We start from the raw sequence: 15,231 nt of genomic DNA on the forward strand, positions 1-15,231 counted from the left end.
AAGTATCAGAGGGGTAGCCGTGTTAGTCTGAATCTGTAAAAAGCAACAGAGGGTCCTGTGGCACCTTTGAGACTAACAGACTTCTGTTAGTCTCAAAGGTGCCACAGGACCCTCTGTTGCTTTTCATAGATTTATATATTTTAGGGCCAGAAGGGATCATTATAATCATCTTGTCTGACCTTCTGCATAAGATTGGCCAAAGACCTTTACCAGTAAAATCTGCATCAAGCTCACAATTTCTGCTTGAGTTATAGCATATATATAGCACAGTGCTCAGCTTGTGTAGTTTGAAGTGTGTGTATATAGCTATATTGATAGATAGATTGTTTTGTAGGTAGGTGCAGAAATATTAATCTCTAGGGATCTTTCTTTTTTCCCTTTTTAATGTAATCCTTGACATTAGGTTCTACCTTGTGGATTCCAAGGACTAAAAAGTTGCTCTTCAGAAGCATCTTTGTAAGTCATCCTAGGTATAGATGGTGTTCATCCCTCCCTGGATGCTGCTAAACTATCAAAGGGAGGAAAGCTACCCAATGCTTCCTTCAATTTGGTGACAGAATTTTTACAAGGTTCTCCCAATAGCTCCCTCCCGCACATCATTGCCATTATCTAAGTTACACAGTGGTTCAAAAGACAGAACTAGGAAAATAACTGCAATCAAAGTACTCCCAGAATTCAGTAAGCTTGTAGTATTATCCAGAAAAGTATCATTTTGGAGTACTCAGCATTTCAAGGAATAAGCCTATTAAAATGAGATGCTGTTGGAGGTTAACTAAAAATCAACCGTAGTTCACTTAAATTTAATAACACGCTTAACCAAATGCAAAATTTCCATTTCCCGCTAGATAAAAATTTAATTGTTCCACTTCATTATTTGATAATAATACTGCATTCTATTAAGGGGCTTATTTATTATTGTTTTCCTTAGGCTGTTCCAAAGCTCCAAGGTAATGCTCTTTTTTTATATCAAGTTTTTGCGATAAGAACCATAAAACAATTTAGTGGAAGTAAAGACAATTTTTCTGAAAATGTCACTGTCCATGCAAACTTAACTCATCTGAGAGTTCCTGACTAAACTATTTCCCATCGACTTCAATGGAATTGCTCACATGTGTAGAAGTTTGTTGGATCAAGCCCATAGATTGTAATAGCAAAATATATACTCATTTCTGTTTGTATGTTGAATTTTTACATCAAGCATGGAAACACTTACGCAATATCTGTAAACACAGCACACTGGTATTGGACGTAAAATATACATTATAATCACACTTGAAGTTAAATATTTAAGACCAGTAACAAGTTACAATTACTTTTCTTATTAATCCATTTATATTAAATAATTATATGAGCTTTGAATCTTGTAATCAGTTTGAGTCCTGCAGTGATAAAGTAGTAATCTGCTTTGAATACAAGATACAAACAATATATATATATATATGAGTCAGTTGTACACAACTGTTTATACCACTTACTTTGGTAGAAAAATTCATGAAAGAACCACTGAGACTGCCATCGTTGCACTTAAAATTCAAATGTTGATCTGGATGATAATCTGCTTCCCAGCTCCCCACATCATGGATCAGTGACCTGTCTGAATTTTCAGATATTTTCTGGAAGGCAGTGCAAGTCATTCCTATGAAGCTAGATGGCTTGATCATAAAGGCCTCCAGAGCAATATTAAGGGAAATCTGTCAAAACACATTGAGAAACTGGTATTTTGCTAAGATACTTTAAAAGGAATCCTCAGTACAAAATATGCATTTTGTATACACTGTATATTATATATACACACATATGAAACATGATAATAAACATATGGAAAGGTAAACTGATCAAAGAAAAAATTAATTTCTATAACAGTCCGGTGGTTTTGCTTGCACCTTGATTATGAATACAATAATGATAGAAGAAAGAACATCAAATAAATGTACAAAAAGCCTGATGCTCCTTTCCCGTATATCAATTTTACAATAGTGTAGCTACCAACATCAGTGGAGTTAATCCAGATTTATAGCAGTGTAAATACAAGGAGAATAGAGCACCTATTATTAGTAGTAAATATGTTAAAAAGCATCCAAGATTGTGCTCAGTTTCTCCTAACACATCTAATATAAATGAGGCCAGATCTTCATGCCTGGCTGTTTGGCAACTGGCACTGTTGAGGTAGCTTTGCCACTCCCTGATTGCTTATCCACCAGGCACCAGTCATGTCCAAAGTAGTAACACAGAGCAGTCTGAGCATTGTTCTAAGCTACACAGCTCCAGCAGCCCATAAGGTCTTGTCTGGCAGCCAGAAATTGCTGTAGGGCACATCTCTTGCCATGCCTGCTTTTCTTGGCTACTGCCTCTACATCAGGACCTAAAGATGCTCCTATGGCATCAGTTATTGGTCAGTAACTCTGAAGTCAACTCCCACCCACTATGACTGGCTGAGACAACCCCATTTCAATAAAATGCCTAATACAGAAAATATGAAACATCCATACATATTAAATCTGATTTGTATAAAATCTTGAATATTATATATATATATATATATATGAGCTAAGGAGAGAGACAAGCTTTAGGTTTCATTTGCAGTGAAGTTACTATTGACTGTCCTTATGTTTCCGTTCCACTCAGGAAACAATTAGAGAGAACTCAGGAAAGTTTAAGATACTTTCCCTACTAAAGCATATCCATGCTATGCTGTGCAGCAATAAAAGCCATTAATATGGCCATTAAGACACAGGTCTGGAAAACAGGGAAAAATATTATCCTTGGTGCAACTTCCCTCTCAAGAGCTGTTTTTGCACTTTCCATGTTCTGGTTCATACAATCAAAATGGGTATATATACATACTATAACTTCCATAGGTCAGTCTAGCTCTGAAGTCATACAGGGCTTATTAGTGGGCTCACATTTCCTGAGTGCCGTCAATGGAAGAGCACAGTCTTTACTAGCCCTAGAGAAATGGTGTTTCATGTTTCATTATGCAAAGTGGTAATTAATGATGATGGGAAAGTTTTAACAGCAGCACAGCTCAGAAGAATAGCACATTTTCTTCCCCTGGATTTTTGTCAATCAGGTACATTTGCTGCTGCAAGAACACAGTTTTGATGATTATTTGTAAAGTAACAAACATGCACATGGCACTTTATACATTCTTTTTCATTTGTAGGAATGGGGTTGTCAGGGAAATTTTGCCCCTTGATTTAGAAAAGGAAGGGACTCTAGAGTTTATTAGGCTCCGAGCATTCTGTGATACTCTTCAGCACCTCAGGCAATAGTGTTCCACAATAAGACTCAACTTCACTCAGTATTGATTAGAATGGGGTGAAATGGTCACATAAAACCCCAGAAAATTTGGAACATGGTGCCAGTTCTGCTGAAGGTTTATTTTGCAGAAGATTTTCACATGACTTCACACTAGTGGAAAGTACTTTCTACCTGGCAGGGAGAAAAAACAAACAAACAAGCAAACATAAGACTCAGTTTAGAGCTGGCTGGGAAACTGTTTTTCTGTCCCAGGAAAATGTTTGAAACTTTGAAAATACTTCCTGTCCTGATTGGAATAAAAAGCTGAAATTTTGAAGTTTTTTGCTGAATTGATATATCACAGTATTTCATTTTGGAAGCACTGAAATGTGGTATTTCTGAAGGGAAATATATTAATCAGGATCCTTGACTTCCCACCTGGTGAGCTGCAATGGAGCTGGGAACCCTGGAAGCCCCAGCAGCTGCAGACTAAGGCCTGGTCTACACTAGGAGGTTATGTTGAATTTAGCAGCATTAAATCGAATTAACCCTGCACCCGTCCACACAACGAAGCTATTTAGTTCGACATAGAGGTCTCTTAAATTCGATTTCTGTACTCCTCCCCAACGAGGGGAGTAGCGCTAAATTCGACATGGCCATGTCGAATTAGGGTAGGTGTGGATGGAAATCGACGCTAATAGCTCCGGGAGCTATCCCACAGTGCACCACTCTGTTGACGCTCTGGACAGCAGTCCGAGCTCGGATGCTCTGACCAGCCACACAGGAAAAGCCCTGGGAAAATTTGAATTCCTTTTCCTGTCTGGGCAGTCTGAATCTCATTTCCTGTTTGGACATCGTGGTGAGCTCAGCAGCACTGGCAACGATGCAGAGTTCTCCAGCAGAGGTGACCATGCAATCTCAGAATAGAAAGAGGGCCCCAGCATGGACTGATCGGGAAGTCTTGGATCTGATCACTGTGTGGGGCGATGAGTCCATGCTTTCGGAGCTGCGATCAAAAAGATGGAAGCAAAGATCTACGAGAAGATCTCAAAAGCCATGACAGAGAGAGAGGATACAGCCGGGATGCAACGCAGTGCCACGTGAAAATCAAGGAGCTGAGACAAGCGTACCAAAAGACCAAAGAGTCAAACGGAAGCTCCGGATCCCAGCCCCAGACATGCCATTTCTACGAGGCACTGCATTCCATTCTAGGTGCGGCTGCCACCACTACCCCACAACTGACCGTGGACTCTGAGGATGGGATATTGTCGATGGCCGCTTCCTCTGAGATGTTAGCGGATGGGGAAGATGAGGAAGGTGAGGAGGAGGACGAGGCAGTCAACAGCGCTTACAACGCTGATTTCCCAGACAGCCAGGATCTCTTCATCACCCTCACAGAGATCCCCTACCAACCGTCCCCATGCGTTAACCCAGACCCTGAATCAGGGGAAGGATCAGTCGGTAAGTGTTTTAAACATGTAAACATTTATTTTGAACAGAACAAGTATATTAACAATGGGTTTTTCATGATTTGTTTGCCCTAGGCCCTTAACGTTTTAGTCCTTGGCAGTGCAACTACTGCAAAAGAATCTAACAATGTCCCGTTTATCATGATTAGTTTGCCCTAGGCACTCTACTTTTTAGTCCTTGCCAGTGCAGCTACTGGAAAAGAAGGTCTATATGTCCGGGGATAGAGCTGAAATCTTCATGGGACAGCTCCACGAAGCTCTCCTGGAGGTAATTGGAAAGCCTTTGCATGAGGTTCCTGGGGAGAGTGGCCTTATTGTGTCCTCCGTGGTAGGAAACTTTTCCTCGCCAGGCTATCATCAAGTACTCTGGGATCATTGCCTTGCAGAGCATGGTGGCATACGGCCCTGGTTTTTGCTGGCTTTCATGCAGCATGCGTTCTTTCTCGGTCTCAGAAATTCTCAGCAGAGTGATGTCACTCATGGTGACCTGCTTAGAATTAGGGGAATGTTACTATTGGGACTGCTTGCCTGTTCCTTTACAGAATTGTCACCGGCGGTTTACCGCCACGCAATGGAGGCGGGAGAGGGGCAGCATACAGGGATCTTTCCCGGGGACAGCCGTGAGGGGGTGGGACAGGGGCAGAGTTCATGCTTGCCGGATTGCCGGCAGCAGGAACTGCCCAACGATAGGAGCATTGCTTTGAACGTGAAAGGAGGGCACTGCTCTAATTTAAGTTTTAAGCAGCCAAAAGTCTACGGCTTACCATGTCAGCCTTCTACCCGAATTCCGCTGTCCTGCCCCGCTTGTCTGATCTCCACTGCAAGACCCCAGGCACTGAATGCGAAGGCCGAAAATTCGACCTTGTCCTGAGTACGCATGTGATAGGTGCTGTGCATGGTCTTGTTCACAGAGAAAGACTATATTCATTGTTCACAAAAAATTATCTTTGTGAGTAATTCACTCCCTTTTTCCCATCCCACAGCTGCGACTGTCTCCCGACCTACCCTGGCATCCCCCTCGCAGAGGCTGGCGCAGATTAGGCGGAGAAAGAAAAGGACATGGGACGACATGCTCTCAGAACTTAAGGGCTGCTCCCGAGCTGATGCGGCCCAGCAGACCCAGTGGAGGGAGAACATGTCGCAATACCAGCAAGCACACAGCGAATGGGAGGAGAGGTGGCGGCAGGAAGACCAGCAGGCGACTCAAACGCTGCTTGGACTAATGAGGGAGCAAACGGACACTCTCCGGCACCTTGTGGATGTTCTGCAGGACCGGAGGCAGGAGGACAGAGCCCCGCTGCAGTCTATCTCTAACCGCCCTCCCCCGCCACAAACTCCCATACCCTCCTCACCCAAAGTCCCAAGAAGGAGGGGCGGCAGGGGCCATGAAAACTATCACTCCACCCCTGCAGACTGCTCAAGTACCAGAAGGCTCTCATTCCCAAAAATTTGATAAGTCCTTTCCTTCCCGCCTCACCCAAGCCCCCGTCCCTGTTTCATCCCCTAACTGTGTAGTTGCTAATAAAAGATACGTTTCTGTTAATTACTGTTTCCATCATGTTCTTTTAGGGGAGAGTGTGTTTGAAGGGGGGGAAGGAGGTTGGTAATTGGAGAGGACAGTCACCTTTACCAGGGTACAGACACGGGGGCAGGTTAAGCAGAAGGTCACACACACATTGCAGTCACTAGGCACCCTGGTCAGTCTGGGAGGTGGTTTTCATGTTCTGTGTGTGGGGGGGGGGGGGCATGTGACTTTGTGGTGGGGGAGGGCAGATAGAGATCTTATGCTGTGGTCCTTATCCTGGATCACAGAGCCATGCAGCCATCTAAACAGACCAGAGTTCCTGAAAACACGAGCGTCATGAACCTTGCCTGGCCATCCTACGTTGATGTTTGTAAAACGTCCTCTATGGTCCACCACTGCTTGCAGCACCATTGAAAAGTAGCCCTTTCGGTTAATGTACTGGCTGGCCTGGTGGTCCGGTCCCAGGATAGGAATGTGAGTTCCATTGATAGCCCCACCGCAGTTTGGGAATCCCATCGCGGTGAAGCCATCTATGATGACCTGGACGTTTCCAAGGGTCACTACCTTTGACAGCAGTAGCTCAACGACTGCGTTGGCTACTTGCATCACAGCAACCCCCACAGTAGATTTGCCGACGCCAAAGTGATTCGCGACTGACCGGTAGTTGTCTGGCATTGCAAGCTTCCAGAGGGCTATGGCCACTCGCTTCTGGACAGTCAGGGCTGCTCGCATCCGGGTGTCCTTGAGCTTCAGGGCAGGGGACAGCAACTCCCAAAGTTCCAGGAAAGTTCCCTTCCGCATACGAAAGTTTCGCAGCCACTGTGATTCGTCCCAGACCTGCAGCACTATGCGGTCCCACCAGTCCGTGCTTGTTTCCTGGGCCCAGAATCGCCATTCCACAGCATCAACATGACCCATTGCCACCATGATGTTCACGGCACGGGGTCCCGTGCTTTGTGAGAGGTCTGTGCCACTCATGTCCTCGCCACACTGCCGTAGCCTCCTCACCCGATTTCTTAGCATCTGCCTCTGGAAAAGGTGGATGATAAGGTGCGAGGTGTTGACAACGGCCATAACTGCAGCGATGGTCGCAGCGGGCTCCATGCTTGCAGTGCTGTGGTGTCCGCACTGTCACTCACCAGAAAAGTGCGCGAACTGATTGCTCGCCGGCGCTTTCAGGGAGGAAGAGTGGGAGTGACGGTTGGATGACGACAGTTACCCAAAACCACCCTCGACACATTTTTTTCCCCAGCAGGCATTGGGGGCTCGACCCAGAATTCCAATGGGCAGCGGGGACTGCGGGAACGGTGGGATAGCTGCCCACAGTGCACCGCTTCCAATGTCGATGCTTGCCCCGTTAGTGTGGACTCACAAAGTCGAATTACTGTTCTTAGTGTGGATACACACATTTGACTTTGTAATATCGATTCCACATATTCGATTTAAGTATAATCGAACTACTCTCGTAGTGTAGACATACCCTAAGGGTATGTTGACATGATTCTTGTCAGTTTCATGACTGCCCACCACTGAACAGCAAAGTGAAACTGACCAGACTTTTGTCATGTTAACAAAAGTCTGGTCAGTAACACTGCTGCTGTTAGTGAGGACAGCAATGAAATAGACAAGAATTATGTCAATTTCAGCCCCCTGAGCCAGGTCTTTGAGGGTCCTCCAGAGCCTCCAGCTCCAAAGCAGCCAACCTGGTGGGGAATTCCAGGCTCCTGGTTTCCCTTCAGCCTGCATGGTGGGCTGAAGTGGAACTGTGAGCCTGGAAACACTGGCTCCTATGTTCTGAGATTCTCAGCTCAGTGGACCGCCAAGGAGCTGGTCAAGCAAGCTGGAAAGAAACCAGGCAGGTTTATGATGGAAACCTGACTGGCAGGCAGGTTTTCAAAATTGGGGTCCCATTGGAAGTTTGTGAAAATCCATTCTCACAAAATGGTTTGATCTTAATGAACTGGCAAATTCCAAAAAAGAAAGTTTTGTCAGCATTTTTCTGATCAGCACTCTACTCAGGATGGTGTAGGCTTGGAGCCAAAACATTAAAACCTCATTGTAAGGTAGGGAGGAAATATGGTGGCTTTGCTGCCCTTAGGTCCTGCCTTGTCAGTTTGGATTGTCTGGATTCTGTCATAACCCTTCAGTGACTGGTTTATCTGTGTGTGCTCAAAACGAAGCTATGAAGTACAGTAAATTCCTGTCAGCCACAAGTGCTGCTGCCTCCAACACTATATTTAGGCTAGCACTAATGGCTAATTATAGCAGGAGCTGCAGCTTCCACTACAGTTAAGGTTTCATAATATTTCCATTCTAAACCCTTGTTTTTAGTTGCTGCTAATTTTTTTAAAAACATTCACCTTTCCAGATTTTTTAAGTTTGAGTAAAAATGGCTGAGTCATTTTAGAACACAAGAAGCAGAATTTTTTCCCCCCATTATAAAAAATATCCCAAGACTTTGTTTTGAACAGTCTAATAGCTGGGACAGCCAGACAGAAAAGCTTTAAAATTGAAAGCAGGTTTTCCTGGATAACTTGATGTACCCTACACATATAGGTTTCCATGCTGTGCACATAAGTTTCACTGATACAAGTTATGCTTGTGGAAAAGTCAAAAGATGTGGGTTCAACACCCAGCTCTGTCAAAGACTTCCGGTGTGACCTCAGGTAAGTTACATAGTGTCCTTGTGCCTCAGATCTCTCTATAAATAATCCCACTGAAATTGTCAGAGAATTTCAGGTTAATTGTTAATGAGGCTTTCCCTTTCTAGGCTTAGTCTTTGTGCCCTTTGCCATTGTCCTGAGCTGCACACCCAAGGAGCCATTTTTGCCATCCTCTTAAGTGTTGCCCCAGTCTGCTGTTACATATATGGACACCATATTATTTTCTATATTGATTGCACTTGGAAACAAGAAGATTAGTTTGGTAGCTTTTGATAAAATGCTTGCTGTTCTGACTGTAATTTACTATGGCCTTGGCTACACTGGCGGTGTACAGCGCTGCAACTTGCTGCGCTCAGGGGTGTGAACCCCCCCCCCCCGAGCGCAGCGAGTACAGCGCTGTAAAGCGCCAGTGTAATCTGAGCCTGCAGTGCTGCATGCTCGCTCGCAGCGCTGCAAGCTGTTCCCCTCGGAGAGGTGGAGGCAGCGCTGTGAAGTCCCGAGTGTAGCCAAGGCCTATGATTGTGTGAATGGAGTAGAGGGTGGCCACCTATTTTAGATATAATTTCTGAAAAGTGTGCTGAGGAATTATAATAGAACATGTCATTTCATGGCAAAGAGATTGCCAACAATGTCACAATCTAGGTATAGATAGGCAAGATAGTTTGCTTTTGAAAGCTAAACAATTACCATAATAGATGATTAGATTAGATTAGATTAGATAGATAGTTATCTAGACCGGTGATGTGCCAGCCTGCTATGAGAACCCCCACTCCTGGGCTGTTCACGCACAGCCTCTGGCATGTAAACTGCTTCTTGGATTGTGCAACCAAATGACACTAGCCAATATCTCCAGTCCCAGACACAACCCTAGGAACCTCCGTCTTGCAGTGTCCAGTTATCCCCGCTGGACGCTGCAAGCTTATATGAGTTAGTCAAGTTAACAAAGAAATTGATATGTACCAGGCTTGTTATCCCAAGGGGAGCCTCTGACACGCTTCACACCAAACACACTGCTTCAGGTAGAATAAACAAACAAATGTATTAACTACAAAGATGAACTTTAAGTGATTATAAGTCAAAGAACAAGAAGTCGGATTTGGTCAAATGAAATAAAAGCAAAATGGATTCTAAGCTGATCTTAACACTTTCAGTGCCCCTACAAACTTAGATGCTTTTCACAACAGGCTGGCTGGTTGCCCTTCCGCTAGGCTCTCCCGTTTGATTAGCCCTTCAGTCGCTTGGTGGTGATGTCTGTAGATGGAGGTGGAAGAGAGAGGATGAGCTTGGCAAACGTCTCTCCCTTTTATCAGGTTCTTTCTTCCCTCTTCGTCTCTCCACCCCCCCTTCAGAGTCAGGTGAGCATTACTTCATCACAGTCCCAAACTGACCAAAGGAAGAGGGTGATGCAGAGCTTGTCTACACTACCAAGTTTTGTTGACAAAATTTATGTTGACACCCAAAGGTCGACAAAACAAAAATTGCTCCCTCTGTTGACAGATCATGTCCACATTGGGGACACCATCATCGACAGGGTGAGCAATACACCGTGGGTATGTATACCACAGTGCAGTGTTGTGGGAAGGAAAAGCTGAGCGCTGTGCATCTTGGGATTCTCTCCGAGTTCTCCCACAACCCCCTCAGCTGCCGAGAGCAGCGTCATGAGTAGCTCTGTGAGCTCTCCGTGCTGAGGAATGACAAAGCAGCACAGCAGTCTGTCCCCCTCACCCTGCAGCAGCAGTCGGCCTGCTGCTGTGTTCCTAGTGCCGGGCAGAACAGGAACATTCCAATGATTTGCTCTTTGTTTGTTCCCCTAATGGAGCAGCACACAGATACTTCCCCGAGCTTTGAAAGGGGAGGGGCACATGCCTGCAGGGCAGCAGAGATCAAAACACTGAGCAGAGCAATCAGGGCAGGCATTGTGGGATACTGGCGGAAGCTAGTTCTGTGGACAAAACAATCAGCAGTGTCTACACTGGCTCTTTGTCAACAATAAAGGGAGGGGAAAAGACAGAAGTCCCTCATAGGGGTGGAAGTTTTTTGTCACCAAAACTGGGCATTTTTCACAACAGAAGTCCCATTATAGTGTGTACGCTCTTGCTGTTTTGTCACCAAAAGGCAGTTTTTGGCAACAAAACTTGCCAGTGTAGACAAGCCCCCACTTGAGAATCCAACAGATCCTTTGTTGTTGCCTAGACCAGTGTCCTTTGTTCCTGTGAGGCTGGGCTGGGTTTGTCCCATACATGCCCTGATGAGGTGTGAACTGCCCCTCTGCTCTTGGAAAGTTTTTTGCCTGGGCTTGCTTTAAGCCATGAGAACACATTTTCAGCCTCATAACTATATACATTAAATTACAACCTATAACATTACTATAATAACAATGCTCAGTACATCATGAGCCTTCTGAAAACCCCCGACTTGACAAACTGCATTAGATATCACACAATCATAGTATAAGGATGAACATGGGGGTGTAGGACGTTCCCATGAGGTACAAAATGTCACAGATAGATAGCCATGAATGGAAAGGTATTGCAGACTACTCAGTAAATGTACACATACATTAACAATGAAGTTGGTTTAATTTGTGTGTGTCAGGTTGGCACACTAAGAGCAAAAAATAACAGCCTTTTCACTTGTTTCTGTCCCATCAGAAGAATGTTCTGTTCACAGGAATTTATTCTTACTTTTTAATATAATATACAAAAAAAGAGTTTCTTTTTCACTCTGCACGGTAATATTAATTTGAAGCCATATATAATTTCCTACCTTAAATGCATTATTATACAAGGGATAAAATATCTGGAGTTTATACATTTGAGAAGATGTAACAGGCCATTCCTTATGTACAGAACAATATTTATATATACACACCACTCCAAACTCAGGGAGGCATGAGGAAATACAACTGATCTATTGCCCTATCTTTCAACTCAGGGGTTTGTTTGCCTTTGTGATAACCCATCCCATAGTGCATGAGAAAAACATGTCTGTCTTCCCCAAAAAATCATTGCCATTTAAGGAATTTTTCAATAGACTTAGAAAGAAAATGGCCAGGTTCATGTCATACAATTGACAGATTTAGTAGGAGACTTAATGTTTCAGAAATTATATCTAAAATAGGTGACCACTTCAAACTCTGTGCAGTCTTACTCTGTTTAAAGAAACTAAGGCAATTTCTCTGAGCTAGTTAACTGGCTAATTGCTTGCTGGCCAGTCTCCAAAAGGAACAGTTGTTTAGTATTGCATGAGACTACACAAGAAAGTCCACAGATTTGTTTATTTACAAGCTGCACTCGACTGTGCACTGAATCTCCTACAGAAAACTGTAAGAGGAAAAAAAGAGAGAGCACAGCTAATAGGTTAGGGATACAGATCGACAGCTTGCATAAACAGAAAGAATTACTTTGGATAGGAATGTCAACATCCTCCCGAAGCAGTGACAAGAAAAATGACCTATGGAACTTGACATTTAAAATAAACCAGGAGTTTATACAAATAGAGCATCCCCTTAGCTGTTACATAAAAAGTCAGCCCTAGGAAGGCGCTTTACTGTCTATACGTATTCTAAATAGATACATACATAAAAATGGGCATTGAAAGTGATTCTTTTCTATATATAACCATTTAAATGAAAAGCTTTTTTTTCTTTAAAAACAGACAAATCAGTTCCTCCGAGAGTATAATCTGCAAGTGAAAAAAGACTGGTTCTTCTAGGTCTTTCTTTTTTAAGGATATGTCTATACTGCAATTAAAAACCCAAAGCTGGCCTGTGCTAGCTGACTTGGGCTTGCAGGGCTCGGGCTAAAAGACTGTTTAATTGTGGTGTAGATGTTCGTGCTCAGGCTATAGCCCAAGCTCTAGGACCCTCCCACCTCACCTAAAGGGCTAAGGATCTAAGCAGGCCATCAATGCCTTTTTGTGTGTGCACGTGCACATGTGTGTTTGCAAAAATGTAACTAAAATGAACAAGGAATTCACTTTAAGCAATATCCCCAAACAAATTCTGTAGATAATGGACCAAAATAGGCAAGGTTTTTCAAGTTATTGTTTTTTTTTCTTTTTTAAACAAACCCAATAACTCTTTAAATATTTAATTTAAAATTGTAAAGGGTTTGGATTTAAGCTTCTGATTTTGGTCCATTCTATTATTTAAATGTTGAAAAATTGATAAAAACATACTAAGTGTCCCAAGGGTGAACTCTTGTGAGCTGGAGGCTGGGCATTTTTGGTAGTAGGTCCATGCATCTACAATTTGCTCCCCATAAAAATAAGCTTAAACACAAAACTAGCTGCTATCTTTACCAAGAGCAACAAGCTGCACCTTTTCAGCCAGGCCTTTCTCACCGCTTTACGCTATAATACCTAGAATGCTCTCTGACAGCCATATCAAAAGCTGCAGGCAACAACGGAGCATGTTGTCTTATCCTCTTATTGGAAATGTTGATTGACCCAATTTAAGCCTTCTAAAATGAACACATATACTAACAGTGATGGGTAAACTGAAGTGAACAGCAATACCATATTTGAAGAACACTCCACAAACAAAACAATCCACTATAATAATAAATAGATAAATGTCAGTTATTGAGCCTAGCAGTAATGTTAGATAAACCTATGGTATTTTTGCTCTTTTTCTGTCTTCCAACAGTACTTTAATGAATATAAAATGCTAATGCAAAAATTGATAGAAAAATGACAGCTCTTTCAAACAAACCCCAACAAAAATATTTGTAATTTTATTACATACCTTTGATATAACCTGAGTATGGCTGGTCAGCGTCTGATTCGTAATGTGCGCCACAGATTGTACAATCCTGGTACAGGCTTTGTTTTCATTCTGGGCCATCCACAACACATGGTCATCTACCAACATTATGTTGCTGGCAATTTCAACTATAGCATCTCCAAGCTGAAGGAAAAAGTAATTACATGGGAAACTACTATACCATTAAAACTGCAACAAAGAACACAAGAATGCAATTAAATTTAGGCACCTTATCTCGCCTAACGACAGTCATTTTAAGGAGACTAGTCATTCTGTTAGATCATTACATTTAAACAAACACAGAGACCAAGGAGAAGAGGAGACAAAAGTGCCAAGGGACATCAAGGAAAATACTTTTTTGTTCACTATTTAAGTGTAATATCCCCACAGTTTTTATTTTTTAATGTATTTATTTGTGTATTTCACCATTTTGGGTTAAAGCAGGTGCTATTGGTCATTTTTTTCCTATTAACTAAAATAAATTAAAATAAAGTAACACTGCTCATTTTTGGTTTATTACAAATATGATTATTGATCTTTCCGCTGGTTGATTTTGGTATTTTATTCTGCTCTGCTAATTTAATATGTTCAACTCTACTGTTTGTCTTATTAATGTTGGATATTTACAAGTCTTTATTTTTAAAGAATTTCAGTTCTCCTCTTACTGTCTCAGCCACTAGATCTTCCCTATAACATCAAATATGAATTGATTTTTTTATGGATTTATCTTTTCCCAAATTAATTTTTAAAAACTAAATCTATTTGAGTTACATATGCCCAAGGAAGCATTCTACTCAGATGAAGTATATTTTAACCAGGATTTTTAACCAGGATTAACCAGGTAAAAAGATTTCCTTCACGATTTATATAAAACCAAACCAAAATACCAGAATCAATAACAAAACAAACACCCCTCCCCCCCAGAACTTCTTGTTTTCTGAATTACAATCCTCCCCCCCCCATAAAATAGGAGACTATGATGGAAAAAAGAATACAGCCAGAACTGCTACAGTGCAACTTACAATATCCCTCAATATTTTACAGCATTTTGTACAAAAAAGGAAATGCTCCATATGACTGAATACATGCCTAGCAACAGTCTCCATCAAAATTCTGGCAGTTTGTGAGAGTCTGACAAATTTCATCAGACAGCAGAGTGAACACAAAAGGTGTTCCTGGGATTAATACTGTGGAACCCTAGATACAATCATTTTATATTTTGATGGGTACAATGATTAATCAGAAAGCCTGAAATGTTTCTTTGACTTAAAAACACAATCAACTTAAAAAACACATGTCTGTCTGAAAACACTTTCCCTGGTATTGTTACAAGTAATACCTACATTTATTATAACTGAGAGGGTTTTAAGAAAACATATTTCTTTTTTATTTTTTACTTTATGCATTTGACAGCACTTTGTGTATAGTCAGTTTCTCTCTCTCTCTCTAGGGAGAGAGAGGGCCTAATTCTCAAAAGCACAGAGAACTCACAACTCAATTTGAAATTAATGAGAGTTGCAGGTCCTTCATACCTTTGAAAATCAGGCTCATAGTCAGTTTACATTTTTG

At 42.3% G+C, this 15,231-nt stretch overlaps 1 protein-coding gene across 1 annotated transcript in view; it reads right to left on the reverse strand.

Moving 5' to 3' along the window:
- Positions 1-15,231, reverse strand: part of ADGRA1 (adhesion G protein-coupled receptor A1) — a 458,486-nt gene that overhangs the window by 187,967 nt on the left and 255,288 nt on the right. The window contains exons 11-12 of the mRNA XM_034776097.1: positions 13,645-13,806; positions 1,476-1,691 (exon numbers count right to left, since the gene is read on the reverse strand). Coding sequence (XP_034631988.1) covers positions 1,476-1,691; positions 13,645-13,806 — 378 coding nt within the window. The remainder of the gene's footprint in view (positions 1-1,475; positions 1,692-13,644; positions 13,807-15,231) is intronic.

The sequence above is a fragment of the Trachemys scripta genome, chromosome 7 (assembly GCF_013100865.1).
Source record: "Trachemys scripta elegans isolate TJP31775 chromosome 7, CAS_Tse_1.0, whole genome shotgun sequence".
NCBI classification, from domain to species: domain Eukaryota; kingdom Metazoa; phylum Chordata; order Testudines; family Emydidae; genus Trachemys; species Trachemys scripta.